The sequence below is a fragment of the Alligator mississippiensis genome, chromosome 9 (assembly GCF_030867095.1).
Source record: "Alligator mississippiensis isolate rAllMis1 chromosome 9, rAllMis1, whole genome shotgun sequence".
Taxonomy (NCBI): domain Eukaryota; kingdom Metazoa; phylum Chordata; order Crocodylia; family Alligatoridae; genus Alligator; species Alligator mississippiensis.
In genome coordinates this window covers 51,395,772-51,411,257 of record NC_081832.1, presented here as the reverse complement: position 1 = coordinate 51,411,257, position 15,486 = coordinate 51,395,772, and the positions used below count along the sequence as shown (strand labels likewise).

The following is a 15,486-nucleotide window of genomic DNA, read 5'->3' as shown; positions in this document are numbered from 1 at the left end:
TTATGCAATATTTTAGAATGCAGGTAGTCTGCTGTGCATATATTGTGCATTGTTAAATGCACATATTTACAGCCCTCCTTATAGAAAACCACTAAATGTCCCTGAATTAAACATTTATATAATTTAATACACTTAGGACATTTATATGATAGAAAGGAAGACAGAAGCCAGTAGTATTTGGCAGTAGGGAATCAATTCGGTATTTTACTGGTTTTTGTACCTTTTATTTTATTTCTGACACAAATGAGAAGCTACTGGCCCTGGGTTTCTTAAGAATTGTCTTAATGCCAGATGAAAAGCGTCTACAAAGACAAGGAAAATCTTTGGGGAAAAGGGGGAGCTGTCATTTGCCTGTATACTCACAGAGTCTCGATCGATCGGAGAGGTGCAAAGAGCCCTTTACTGATGGTCTGTAGTTTGTTGTCATAAAGAGATAACAGGTTGAGATTATGCAGACCTTGGAACGTGTTTACCCTCAGGCAGTTGATCTTATTGGCATTGAGAAGCCTGAAAGCAGAGGAAAGGTTTATAATTCATTAATCTTGTAATTACCAAATAAAGAGAGGCTGAACTTTGGGGTTAACCTCAAAAATACGAAAACAGTGAAAACAAGTCTTTTCAAATATAAGGGCTTTGGTTTGCCTGCTACCTTAAAAGTAAGAAAAAGAAAGAAAAAAAAATCAAATCCAGGATCATATTGAAATTTATGACACTAGATAACTAAAAATATTTACCAAGATGTTTTGTGCAAATACTCTCCACGCAATCTCTTCAGAATTCCTTACAATTATTTAGGTCCCAGGGAAAGGTTTTTGCCCACATCATGTTATATAACACCCCACCAAGAGGAAGAGAAAGATAGCATGTGAGAGGGAGCGAGAGAGAAGTAAATAGCATCCTCACTCCATACAATACCTTTTATACATGAAGTTCACTAAAAAAAGATGACAAGGCACTTATTTTAACCCAGTCCATCAGTAGTTGTTAAAACCCCATGTGAAGCTTCTGAAGTTCTAACACTTCAGTGTGGTAATGGGGTAGTTAATAGGGCTGAGTGAAGCTTTGGTCCCTGATTCGATTTGGCGGAGATTTGGCCTGATTCAGTGGCTGAATCTTCAAATCCAAATAGAATCAGCAGACCCTTTAATCCCTCCAAAATGATCTGGAACCCTCTGAATCAATTTGAAGAGATTCAGAAAGATTTGGCGATTCGGATATAGACACAGTTTTAAATGTTTTTTCTACATACCTCAAGGCACCAGGGGGCTCGTGAATGTTGTGATGCTGGGGAGATGGAGTGTCACACAGGAAAGTGGGGGTTGGGGGGCTCTCCAGCACGCTCAGCAGCAGACCCAGAAATGGACCAGAAGCAGACCAGAAGCTCGGCGACTGGTGCCTCCTAGGTCTGGCGGGGGGTTGGGGGAGGCAACTAGGGTCTCCCTGTGGCCTATAACCGAGCCAGGAGGGTGCAGGGGGCCCCCAGCACACCCAGCGGTGGACTCATAAGTGGACCGGCAGTACTTTCAGTACACTTCCAGGTACACTGCAGAGCACATGAGGACCGCCTCCCCACGCTCCTGTGGGACACTCCATCTGCCCCAGCAATGCAGCGTTCACAAGCCATGCTGGTACCTCGAGGTATGTAAAAAAAAAACATTTAAAGCTGTGCCTATGACCCAACCGCTGATTCTCTGAATCAGCACTGAATCTTCAAATTCAGCCAAATCAAATCGGGGACAGTGATCTGAATCAAGGAATCAAATCACTGTCCCCAGTTCAGGCTGAATCCAAAGCTGAATTGAATAGGGCCTGTTTTGCATACCTCTAATAGTTAACCTCACTGAGACAATAAAGAAGATTGGAGTATCTCTTGAGAAATAGGAAGCTAGGATAGTAGGATCTAGGCTTAAAGTCTATATTATGCAGGGGTTGGCAACTTATGGCTTGTAGGCCAGACCCGGCCCACAGAGTCACTTTATTTGGTCTGAAGAGCTATAGAGTTTTGGTGGCATTTCTATGGTGTGGGTCTTTACTTGGATGGGAAGTGGCAGTGGTGGTGGCACTGTGGCAGGGAGCAGTGATGGTGCCTGAGACTCTGGCTCCAGCTCCAGGGTCAATAGCAAAGGTCAGTTTGGAAGCAACCCATGCTTGGAACTAAACTCCTTGCTGCAAAACATAGCCACCCCCCCTGTGGGGAGAGTCAAGCTCACTTAGTGTTTGTTGTGGTCGGTTAGGTCTGCATTACAAAATACTGCTGGCATAGCTATTGCAATTGGAGTGTGGAAAACATGAAACTCCAAAACAACACGAGTAAAGAGAGGTAGTTACCCATTTTAGTCTCAAGTCAGGCAGAAGACAGGGCAGTATGGCAACTTGAAGACTAATTGGCTAGTTTCTAGGGTGCCACTCTTCTCTGTCTGGTTGTGTGTAATATGAATACTGAGAATATATTCATTACCAAACAAATATAAGATTGACATTATGCTTATTAAGTTTCACTGTTACTAGTTTTGGTCTACAACAAGCATTTTCTTAGTAAAATATCTGGCTTTACATTACTAGCTGCATTTGTGGGGCAGGGGTGGAGAGGACCAAACAGCAGTGGGAATAAAGACGGCTAGGATTCATCACGGATCCCATGTTAGAATGACAGAGCCTCTCTTTAATTATGTCAGGTTCCTGTGCAGGTGTGCAAGGGAAATATTGTGGGAAAAGCATCTGATTTCCCTCTCCCATTTATACCCTACACAGGCTGCAAAATAATCAGAATTTTAGTCCTTTTATCCATAAAATCAATGCAGTGTGGACAACAGCTCTGTAAGCATCCGCACATCATCCAGCTAAGCTTTCTTCACCATCCATCAACTCTAACACATAAGGACAATCTCCATCAGTACTAGCATAATAAGTCTTTATTTCCATTCAGTTCCTGGCCTCCCTTCTGTGACTGCCAAACAGAAGCTCATCCATGTCATCTTTGTCCACTGTCTGTAAATAGATGCTTTTCTATTAGAACTGGAGTGAGACTGCCTGCTCATCTGTCCCCAGACATTCATCTCTCTTGTCCTGAGCCTGATTCCAGACTGTGGCCTACATATAAAAACATGGTAGTCAGTACCAATCAGTATGTTCTTTAAAAAAAATTCTGCTAGTTTTCAAATTGATACAGAACTTTCAAAACCTCAGGTGTCTTGGTCTAAGTTTTTTTCCACATACTTATTTTCTCAAAGAATGTGACGGCTTTCTACCTTTTGAACAGATGTCTATCTATATAGAAATGATTCAGTAGAATTTTCTTTGGGTCTTAGTGCTTTGTGCTCAAAAGCTTCCCAAACTTTTCTCCCAGCTATACAATGGTTCAATAAAAGCTATCACAAAAGAACACCTGTCTGACATTTTGTGGATCATGAGAACTACAACAAAACTCCAACCCTCCTCCACAGTATTTGGCATCCAACCTATGTGAAATTGATCTTTCTGTTTAACTTAAAGGATCTATCAAAGTTATCTGCAAAACTTCTAAATGATCAGAGCCTGCTAAAACACAATGCACTAATCAATGACTTTCTTATTTGTTAAATAGACTGAGAGAAAGGGCAATAGGGGAGTCTGAATCCAACTAGAGTCTCACAACTAACACAGCTGAGCTCTGTCAGACAGATGAGAAAAACTGGCTATTTAGAAGCAGGCCTTGCTGCTCTTTTATTTCAGCAAAGTGTACCTGGTAGTGCATGCTTAATGCCATCTTATCTTTCATCTGTATGAAGCTTTTCATATGGAACACGGTCATCATTATTCAATATTTCCAATTTTATTTTGGTGTTGACATGATATCAGCAACTGAGAAGCTACAGAAGTTTTGTTACAAAATACCTGGTTGCAACACCTGGAAATGGTGGGTTCTTTTCTCAAGGATTTATAGTGTATAGATCTTTGGTGCAATATGTCAGAACACAGCTCTCCCATTTAACTGAGAAAAAAAATCAATATTAAATTCACCTGGATTTTCTTCCTGATGCAGACTACTTGGCCTGGGGGATGGGAGAAGTCTAACAGAAGTTACTGAAGGATAAATGCAGTCAGTTCTTGAATGAACAAAGAAGTTAGAGTATTTTATGAAATCAAGATCTTTGTCTCAGAAAACAAGACCAGTCTGACCCTAAGCAGCTGAGAGTTCTGTGGCTGGCAGTTATGTGGCACAAAATCCAAGATGTTACGTGACTCTAGCCACATTACCTAACATGAAGATAGTTCTCACATTAAGGTACCTGAATAATTTCTCCAGTGTATTATGCCTGTTGAGACTTTGTTTCAACAGCAGGCACTTATATCACCTATAAGACCTTTTTCTTATGGTCTTTCATACATCCAAGACAAAGCAATCTCCATTATTTCTGAGCTCTCACACAGTACATCTTTCTCTTTTGTGATGGTCTCTTTATAAACCACAGGTCAATACTTTATGGTAGGTTGTGTAATATAGGTTGAATTTAAGTTTCAAACTGCTCTTCCAAGTATGCATTTACTCTTTTGAACTCTTATCTTTTCTATCCTTGTCTAACTTCTCCACTTACCATTTTCCTTCTTTAATGTAACATTCACTCTGTTATGCTTGTATGGAATTCTACCACAATACAGAGGCCAATTGGGATTACAGCAATACAGGCAAGTTCCTTTCCTTTGTAATGGGGAACTAATTTGCCTTCAGATCCGAATTTGGAGCCTCCTGTACTGTGCTTTCTGATACTCCTCTGGCTGTCTTGGAATCTCTCTAATCGCCCTCTATAAAACTTCCATACTTGTTGCCACTGATTTCTGCTACTTCTGCTTTAAATCACTATGAAGTTGATGCTGACATGGGAATCCCATAGTTGTGCAAATGTTCTCTTCATTTGTGCAATGTGACAATGATTGTCGTTTATCTGATCATCTTAAAAAAGCACTCTGATGTCAGCTTTTGACTCTGTTAGCTAAAATGATCTTTTTTATATAAATCAAGATACTTCTCCATTCTCATGCATGCCATGCTTTACTAATTTTCTGCACTAGGAGCTCTGTATTAATGAATGAAATGATTTTCTTCCATTAACTTGTACAGATTTAAAATAAGCCCTGAACCCAGCGCACGCACTACGGCAACAAATAGCATGAGAAATGGGAGTATTAACACTGGAAAGAAACTATCTTAAAGGAAGTTCTCTAACCTCAGGCACATGCTTCAGAGCCCACTCAACTGGTCCACCAAAGAATCACACAAAAAGAGATAGAGCAGAATGGTGCTAATTTACTGAGAAGCTCACTGAATGATTGACTTCGACAAGTCTGTAGGCCAGTTATAAAGTAAGGAAAAGGCAATGTAAAATGTTCTTTGTGTCTTTTGCTAGTTGTCGTTTAGCTGTAATTAGGCCCTCGCAGTTCTTAATGCTAGAATTAGGAAATTATTAATATGGCATATGCTGTTCAGCAAAAATGATTTTAAAAATCTTAGTTATACAAGACCTCATCAAAGCATCTGCTATTAAATACAGCTTCACAGGTAGAGAAACCTAATTTTAATGGAAAAAGTTGTCCTGTACAGATCCAGTTTATCCTGTGGAGAGGACCTAGTACTAAACATCCCTTGCCTCTTGTAAAACTGACCACATTGCATACAGAAGCTTTGTATTCAGTCCTGTGCAGAAAATGCTTATACATACACCCGTTGTACATATGCATTATGATGACACTGTCTTTAATTACACGATCACATATTATTTGTCCTAAAAATTATACAAAAAATTCAACCAGAGATAGACACCTGACATGGGAAACTTCACCTAACAATTAAAATTTAGCTGAACCATAAGCACTAAAAACAGGTTCTTGTAATGTGAAAGGTGAGGCACACGGAAATATCAGTATGCCTTAGTTCAAGCATCTGAAGGGCTCACCAAGTTGCCAAAGACAGGGATTTCAAGATACTGATTTCCTTCTATGTGGCATCTCTTTTACTTAAGAACTACTTGTCTCAGACAGGAAACAGAGAAAAGAAGCAGGCAATCTCACTAATTAAAGTATTCTATTTTCTCATAGAATAGAAATTTGAAAAGAAGTGCAGATTATATAGATACATGGTGTATATGTAGAAATGCCTCTAAACAAGTTTTTTTCAGAACTGCCTCAGAGACATCTTAACAAGTTTTTTTGTGTAGGGAAGAGATCAGCTCTGTATCCCTTTACAAAACAATGTGACACCACTTAAATAAAAAACAAACAAAAAATAAAGGATGGAGGAAACCTGTTAGAGAAAAATCCCAGTACCCATTTTGAACAAATTATGAATATCCTCTATTTTAAGAAATAGAAACAGAATATGCAAATGGAGAGGAAATTTTCCTGGTATAAATTTTTGCTACGTTAGTCATGCAATCATAAACAGCACAAAATAGTCCTGAGGAAGGCAATACATAAATAACCTAGAGAGACTGATTTTATTTATTTATTTATTTATACACACACACACACACACATTCATAAATATAAAGACATACTTCCTACTTTAAAAATCACTGAAAGTAATGAAAAGAGGGACTCGCATAGATAAACTGGAGTCAAAACACACGTTACCATTTAGAAGGGGGAGCTCAGTTAAAATGCAACTTTTTTCAATGGCCACCAGATGCAGTTCTGAACAAAACTCTGAAATACACCTGCAGCATCTGAAGCTCTACAAAACAGATGTAAATTGAATTCGAAGTTATTGACTAGAAACACTAATATTCCTATAATTGATCAGACTACAAAATAAGCATCAAAGGAGTATATTATCCTACCTTTGATAATGTTAAGAATCAGCATGCAAAGACAACAAACAATGAACCCTTCTGAAACTCCTTCCTAATATTTTTAATCCCTATGATACAATTTTGGATGCTCCTTAATCCAATTCTTCTTTGAACCCCAATAAATTCCTTACCTCAATAATTACATCAGTGTATTAATTGGATCACTGGTGCTCAAACTGCCAATCCTGTGAGTAGCACAGGGTCAGTCTGTGGGTGTGATCTGGCATGGGGTTAGTGTGCGGGGTCAGTTCGTGGGGCCTACCTGGCACACTAGATCAGGTCATGTATACTAGTCTGACTCCATGGGCTAGATCTGACCACAGAGACACTTCACATACACGAACATGGTCTAGCATGCAGGGCCACAACATCTGTCCTGAGGTGCTCCCCACAGGTCTGGAAATTAGGGAGCAGTTAAACTGCTTTTAATGCTGCCACTTCTCCCCTGTTGCCAAATTTTCAGACACGTGGGGAGAGCCACAGGTCTGATGACATGGCCTCACAGGCCAGGGGTTGAGCATCTGAATTAGACAGATTAACCAGGATTCATCACATATGTATCAAGTTTATATAATGAAAATTGATTAAAATTCCTCCAGTATTGCAAATGAGAAAACCAGATATAATATCAGAAGCAAAAATAAATTGTTCTTGGTTGGATACTGAACACTTAAGAAACTCAACAGCTGAGTTTTATTCTCCTTAGATAAGTGTAGAAAGAGGGATGTGTTTGCAGTGTATTTTGCAGCTGCATTCTAGGCGAAACTAACTATTTCTCTAGCACCAAGTTAAGGCGATAATAATTTCTAATAATTTTCCTCATTGTGTTATCAGCATAATCAGTTGTGATTGATACACTGCTTCCAGATGTGGTGTATTGTTCTAAGAGAGGTTAAAAATTCAAGCAGAAATAAAAACACATGCAATGCAGAGGAATGATGGATTAACTCTGTTTTCATACAGGTTAAAAAGTATTCAAGAAATAGCTTGCAAGTTTAAGCTCATCACATCTATCTAAGATATGGACAACTAGCTTAAGACCTGTGGTTTATACACTATTAAAATCCACAAACAGAACACAAGCATATTACAATACTATGATCCCATTTTCTGAAAGGGAGGATCCGCCCATGCACGCTGAAACAATAATGTTTTAGCTAGGCCCTTTGAAAGAATGTGTACCAAGCTGGCACAGTAATTGTATCAGATGCTCATAAGCTCCATCTGTATAATTAAGATGGTCTCCTAATTGAATTATATACATGAACACAGCTTCAAGTGATTAGCATTTAAATAATAATAATTTGAACTCGGAAAACAAAATGGTTGAAAATAATTGGTTTTTAAAAGAGAAGGGGCATGTTAATGTGGTTTTCACCTTTTGCAACATTTTTATTTTCTGTGCCATGATGACAAGTACACAAACTCTCAGCAAATAACTACTTAACTCAAAGTTTGAAATAGCATGCTAGCAACCTTAATGCACTTGAGAGACTGCAGGCCTGATTTTTGCTACTATTGGTGGGATCAGAAATCATTCTAAGTTCATTATTAAACCAAGAGAAAGTAGCAGGGCAAAAAGCTGTAGAGAGCCAGTGTGAAGCTATTTCTTATTCCTTTTAGGTAGCTTTGTATTATGATAACAATGACAATACGGGCAATAATTACACATGCTATTCTCTGAATTGATTGATGTGCTCCACACAAGAGCCTTCACTGGAGAAAATGAGAATAGGCTAGCAAAGGGCAGGCTTAAAATGTATGAGATTTGTAATGAGGTGAGGAACTGACATTATTTGCACAGGTAACAGAAGAATTGAACTTGGTTGTATGCAACTTGTACTAAATATCCATAGCCAAAAGTCTTCACCTACATTTAAAGGCTCCATGTAGGAGACATTAGAAAGAGCTTTGACACCAGAAACATTCCCTAGTGATACCCAAAGAAATAGAACACCCACAATTAAAATGCATTTAATCCAGTTTGTTCTTTTTCAATGTTTTTATTTTTTCATGAAGTTAAAAAAATGAACTGGTAGAGCCATGCTTTGAATGAATTCAACTTAGTAGGGAAGAACACCTGAAAAGCTAATATTCAAGCATTCCTTCTAATATTTAGGAATCAAGACACTTAGGCCTTTTCCCTATCTGTCACTGATTGGCTGTATCCTTGAGCAAAATACAACCTTGTGTGCCACTTCTTGGCCATATATAAAATGGATATATTACATTACTAATCTACAATTCAGGGGTAATGTGAGGCATGTTTGCCATTGGTGAGGAGTGTTAAACTCTTCTAATACTTGGGCTATGTTAAAAGGTCAGCTACTGTTCAGATGTAAACTATATCTTCCTCTGGTAACGTATGATGTTTTCTCAAATGTTCTGGAAAGAAGATGCTAATGCCGAATTTATCCAAGGTAAATTAAATGGAAAAATCACAAAGTTGACTAAATGGTTCCAGTTGGAATTCGGCTATGGCACAGCTGAACATGTTCTTTCATGGATGCAGGTCCTGGGTTTATTTCTCATCCAAAAGATGGCAGACCTTATCACTTTGCTGGGGCATTTGTGATGTGCTAAATTCTGAGTACCTCTTGCTCTAGCACCTGGGTATTTTGAGGGTTCTCATACCAAGTCTATTAATCTTATTGACAGCAAATGGAATCATAACATGATTTGGACAGCAATACAATAATTCATACCCGCAGTGCAAAGAGCACATGTTCTCAGTATTGTGAGTTATCAGAACAATCTCTCTCATTCTATAATTATGAGAGTTAGTGTCAGATGAGTTCAGGTTTGAGTGCTGGCATCAGAACAATTAATGAATTACACACTGACTTACAAATTAGGAGTTTCTTTTGGAGGTTGCATGCAGATGGATTATAAAAGTAACACAAAAAAGACAGATGCTCTTGGAGTCTTTCATTAATGTTTGACTCAAATTGTATTTCTGTGCCTGACAGATGCTGCTCCCTCACTTTAAGAATAGTTGTTGAGTTTACTAAGATAAACATTAAAAAGGTAAAAGAAAAACAAACATAAATAAAAAAACCCTTAACAATCAGTCTAAAAATAATTATAAACCTATTATATGGATCTAAACAATGAATCTACACTGCTTCTAGACAGATTACTGGTGTGATAATACCTCTTTCTTCCTACCACTTTAAGAGATAACAGGAGAAAAGAGTCTTATGTGGTTTTGCTAAAAGCTTAATGTAATAATTTGCCCCATATAGAAAATGCTGTTATTGGTATCGTGGTAAGCAGTAGGGCTATGCAAAGCTTTGATCGCTGATTCAATTTGGTGGAGATTCGGCCCGATTCAGTGGCCGAATCTCTGAATCCGAATTGAATCAGGAGACACTTCAATCTCTTCAAATTGAATCGGAACCCTCTGAATTGATTCAGAGAGATTCAGAAAGATTCAATGATTTGGACACAGACACAGCTTTAAATATTTTTTCTCCATACCACAAGGTACCAGGAGGCTCGTGAATGCTGAGATGGTGGGGCGGATGGAGCGTCCCACAGGAGCACTGCAGGGTCCCCAGCGTGCTTGGCAGCAGACCTGGAAGTGGACCAGAAATGCTTCTAGTCCACATCTGGGTCCACCGGGGAGCATGCAGGGGGGCCCCCACATCCTCCCGGCCTGGGGGGCACCCCACAGCCGATCACTGAGCCAGGTGGTGTGGGTCCCCCCCACCCATGTACTTGGTGGCAGACCCAGAAATGGACTGGAAGTACTTTGAGTCCACTTCCAGGTTTGCTGTTGAGCACATGGGGTCCCCACTGCACTCCTGTGGGACGCTTCATCCACCCCACGATCACAGCATTCACAAGCCATGCCTGGTAATTCAAGGTATGTAGAAAAAACATTTAAAACTGTGTCTATGTCCGAATTACTGATTCTCTGAATTAGCATCAAATCTTCAGATTCGGATTCAGCCAAACTGAATTGGGACAGTGATCTGACCAACTAATTGAATCACTATCCCTTATTTGGGCTGAATCTGAATCAAATAAGGCCCATTTTGCACACCCCTAGTAAGCAGTATTTATTAACAAGTAAGAAGGTTTGCTGTAAAATTATATGCTCCACTGCTCGTGGAACACCTCAAAAGACCCAAATCCATGACGTTCAAAGCATTCTAAACTCCCAAGAAAGTAATGGATCCTGGGAAATACTAAACAACTTTGGGCATGTCTACATGTCACTGTACGACGACATGGCTACCGTGCCATGCTTCAGTGCTTCCAAAAAGAAGTAGTAAACCATGGTAGTATGGGTGGTTATTGCACCATTCACATGGCACCTGGTTAGATTTCGCCGCTATGTCACTGTAGCAGTGTGCTATACCAGGGGACTGTGCCTCTACAGTGACATAGCTGCCGATCATGTATAGGCCTACGTGATCACAACATCGCCGTACTGTGCCGTACAGCGATGTACTGTGGTGCTATGTCACCATAGGGCAATGTGTAGCTGTGCTCTTCTAGGACCAGAATTTTTATCTCAACTAGAACTGTGTAAATAATAGAATTTTCAGCAGGATACCTAAAATGAAAATAACCAGTATTATAAAAAAATTGCTTTATGTTAGGGCTGTGTGAAGCTTCGGTAGCTGATTCAATTCAAAGAGATTTGGCCAGATTTGATTAGCAGATGATACTAAATTATGGGGCAAAGTTAAGACACTAGAGTGTAGGGAATGGATCCAGGTGGATCTGGAAGGGTTGGAAAAATGGACAGGATGAAATAGGATGCAGTTCAACAAATACAAGTGCAAAGTCCTGCACCTGGGCAAAAAGAACCACCAACACACTTACAGGCTGAGGATGACCTTCTCAGCAGCACAGCAGTGGAAAGGGATCTTTGAGTCATAGTTGACTCCAAGATGAACATGAGTGGTCAATGTGATGAAGTGATCAACAAAGCTAGCTGCACTTTATCATGCATTAGCAGATGCAAGATGAACAGGTCCAGGGAGGTGATGCTTCCCCTCTATGCAGCACTGGTCAGGCTGCAGTTGGAGTATTGCATCCAGTTTTGGGCACTGCACTTCAAGAGGGATGCAGAGAATCTTGAGAGGACCCAGAGGAGGGCAACTCATATGGTCAGAGGCCTGCAGGCAAGGCCCTACGAGGAGAGACTGAGGGACCTAGAACTCTTCAGCCTTCGCAAAAGAAGGCTGAGTGGTGATTGTGTGGCTGCCTATAAATTCATCAGGGGAGGGCAGCAGAGAATAGGAGATACTCTATTTACTAGGGCACCCCCTGGAGTAACTATGAACAATGGCTACAAATTGATGGAGAGCAGATTTATGTTAGACATTAGAAAGAACTTCTTCACAGTAAGGGTTGCCAGAATCTGGAATGAGTTTCCAGGGAAAGAGGTGCTCTCCCCTATCCTGAGGGTTTTCAAGAGGAGACTGGACAAGCACACAGATGGGGTCATCTGACCCCAGTGCTCTTTCCTGCCCAGGGCAGGGGGTCAGACTCAATGACTTACTGAGGTCCCTTAAAACCCTAACATCTATGAATCTATGAAAACTAGAGATCTGTCTGAGCTGGAATGTTTAAACCTAGTTCCATACTATACTAACATTAGTTGATTGAGTCTAGGGCTTTGGCTTGAGCCAATTTCTGATTTTGGAATGTCTTTAAAATGCATTTTATCTGATTATTCTTCAGTTTGCAGTTGCTGCTTTGTTTATTAATCTCCTTTACCTTCAGTGCTCATATTTAACTCTCACTATGTGCATCTATATGTACAATTAATGCATCTACACGTGTGCCTGGGACAGCAGCACTTTGAGCCAGGGCAGAGCAAACCTGGGCTGGCAGCAGGCTTGGCAGGTCAGTCCTGGGCTCTGGTGGAGGGGCTGGCTGAGACACAAGAGTGCCAAAACTGCAGAGCTGTGTGGCTGACCCCCTGAACTTGCTAGGAGCCCAGGGCTGCTCCATGCCGGCTCAAAGTGCTGCTGTCTCAGTCACCATCCACACATGCATTGAAATGCAATAAATAACTTCACTGTAAGATAGTATTGTACTCAACTGCACCCTAATAATGGTGCTCATGCAGACAGTGACACTTTACTGCAAAGCTAATTAACCAACTCTGCAATAAAGCACATGTGTAGATGCATCCACTAATATTTGCAGGTATTATACATATGAAAAAAAGAGAAATTGATATTCTCATGAAGGGGAGTGCACTGGGGCCCCCCCACATTCTCCGGCTCAGCAATAGGCCACAGGGGGACCCTGGATGCCCCACCCAGACCCAGGAGGCACCAGTTGCCGAGCTGTGGGTGCACAGGGGGGCCCCCCAGCACACTCACCGGCAGACCCGGAAGTGGACCAGAAGTGCTTCTGGTCCACTTCCAAGTCTGCTGCCAAGTGTGCTGGGGAGTCCCTTGTGCTTCTGTGGTATACTCCATGCACCCCAGCATCGCACTGTTCATGAGTCACCTGCTACCTAGAGGTATGTAGAAAAAACATTCAAATCTGTGTCTATGTTCAAATTGCCAAATCTTTCCGAATCTCTCCAAATCGATTTGGAGGGTTCCAATTCAATTCAGAGAGATTAAAGGGTCCTCTGATTCAATGTGATTCAGATTTGGAGATTTGGCCACTGAATCAGGCTGAATCTCCACCAAACTGAATCAGAGACTGAAACTTCGCACAGCCCTGATCAGTGAATGTACAAGGCAACTTTTCTTGAGGAACTGGGTTTCCTGGAAGTTGATACTTGTTAGAGAAGTTGAAAAAAATAAATTGCATTTCCTACACTGTTTGTTACATACTCTCTTTAAACACAGGAGATGTTATAATAACCTTTTGGTGCCAAGGATAAGGGTACTATGAAGCATCTGTTGCTTAACTATAATAAAAATGTTCTGGAAATATGGTTTTAATATGGCTGCAAAAAGTGTGTTACTTAAATATAAACAAAAAAGTTAACAAGTTCTATCCTCATTATCCACAATTCATTGACTTGAACTATAGCTCTGTTCTGCTGTAGGTTGGCTTCGCAGATTTAGCCAGGAGAGGTGGTAAGCAGAGCAACCATCAGGCTTATCTGTCAAACTGCTGCAGGGAAAACATGAGCTGTGTGGTGTTAAGTTTTACCTACTGTATTGTGATTGGCACGCTACTTGGCAAACTCAGAGATTCTTGAAAGGTCTTGTCCACATTCCAAGAAAAGTGAAAGACAGGTGACTCGAATGCTTTAATTTATTCCAGCCTCTAGACAGACCAAGATTAGCTTAAAGCCTCCTGGAGAGGCATTAAAAATCGACTGTGGCCAATGTTTACATGAAAACTTCCATCTCAAACTGAGACATGTACTGTTTCTGTAATGTTCATATGCAAGTCAGACAAGCAATGCTAATTAAGCAAATGTCATTTCCCAGCTGCACTCTCCTTGTATGGCTTGTTGCCCCAAACTGGAAATGAAAGTTACAGTTCACTGTAATAAAGTCACACTCCAGTTATCCTTTCTGGAAATAGAATAGCTCTCTACATTAAACTTTAGTCAGCCAAATCACACAGCAGGCACTAGATCCAGTCAAATAAAAATGAGTTGGGAGTACATAGCATCATAGAAAGTTGGGACTGGAAGGGACCTCGGGAGGTCATCTAGTTCAAGCCCCTTCTCAAAGCAGGACCATTCCCAACTAGATGATCCCAGCCAAAGATTTGTCTAGCCAGGTCTTCAAAACCCCCAAGGGTGGAGTTTCTACTACCTCTCTGGGTAACCTATTCCAGTGTTTTACTACCCTCCTAATGAGAAAATTCTTCCTAATATCTAACCTAAACTTTCCCTGCTGTAACTTGAGACCATTGCTTCTTTTCTATCATCTGACACCATTGAGAACAATCTAGCTCCATTCTCTTTGGAACCAGCCTTCAGGTAGTTGAAGGCTGTTATTAAGTCCCCTTGCAGTCTCCTCTTCTCTAAATAAGCCCAGTTCCCTCAGTCTGTCTTCATAAGTCATGTCCCCCAGCTCCCTCACCATTTTTGGTGCCCTCTGCTGGACTCCAATATCTCCACATCCTTTCTGTAGTGGGGTGCCCAAAACTGAACACAGTACTCCAGATGTGGCCTCACCAGTGATGAATAGAGGGGAATAATCATTTCCCTTGAGCTACTGGGAAATCACCTACCAGTGTAGCCCAGTATGCTGTTAGCCTTCTTGGCAACAAAGGCATACTGCTGGTTCATATTCAACTTATTGTCCACTGTAACCTCCAGGTCCTTTTCTGCAGAGCTGCTGCCCAGCCAGTCAGCTCCCAGCCTGTACCAGTGTATACGGTTATACCATCCTAAGTGCAGGACTTTGCATTTCATAGATTTCATAGATTTCTAGGGTCAGAAGGGACCTCGGTAGATCATCGTATCTGACGCCCTGCCATGGGTAAGAAAGAGCGCTGGTGTCAGATGACCCCAGCTAGGTGCTTGTCTAGTCTCCTCTTGAGATAGAGGAGAGCACCACCTCCCCGGAAGCCCATTCCAGATTTTGGCAACCCTCACCATAAATAATTTTTTCCTAATGTCCAATCTAAATCTGCTCTCTATCAGTTTATGGCTGTTGTTCCTAGTAGCCCCAAGGGGCGTCTTGGTAAACACAGTATCCCCTATTCCTTGCTG

The 15,486-nt window shown here is 40.9% G+C and overlaps 1 protein-coding gene across 5 annotated transcripts in view; it reads right to left on the bottom strand.

Annotated features, from left to right (window-relative positions):
* Positions 1-15,486, bottom strand: part of SLIT3 (slit guidance ligand 3) — a 964,832-nt gene that overhangs the window by 251,951 nt on the left and 697,395 nt on the right. For all 5 annotated transcript variants that reach the window (XM_019487139.2, XM_019487141.2, XM_019487140.2 and 2 more), the window contains one exon: positions 364-507. In XM_019487139.2, the coding sequence (XP_019342684.1) occupies positions 364-507 (144 nt within the window). The remainder of the gene's footprint in view (positions 1-363; positions 508-15,486) is intronic.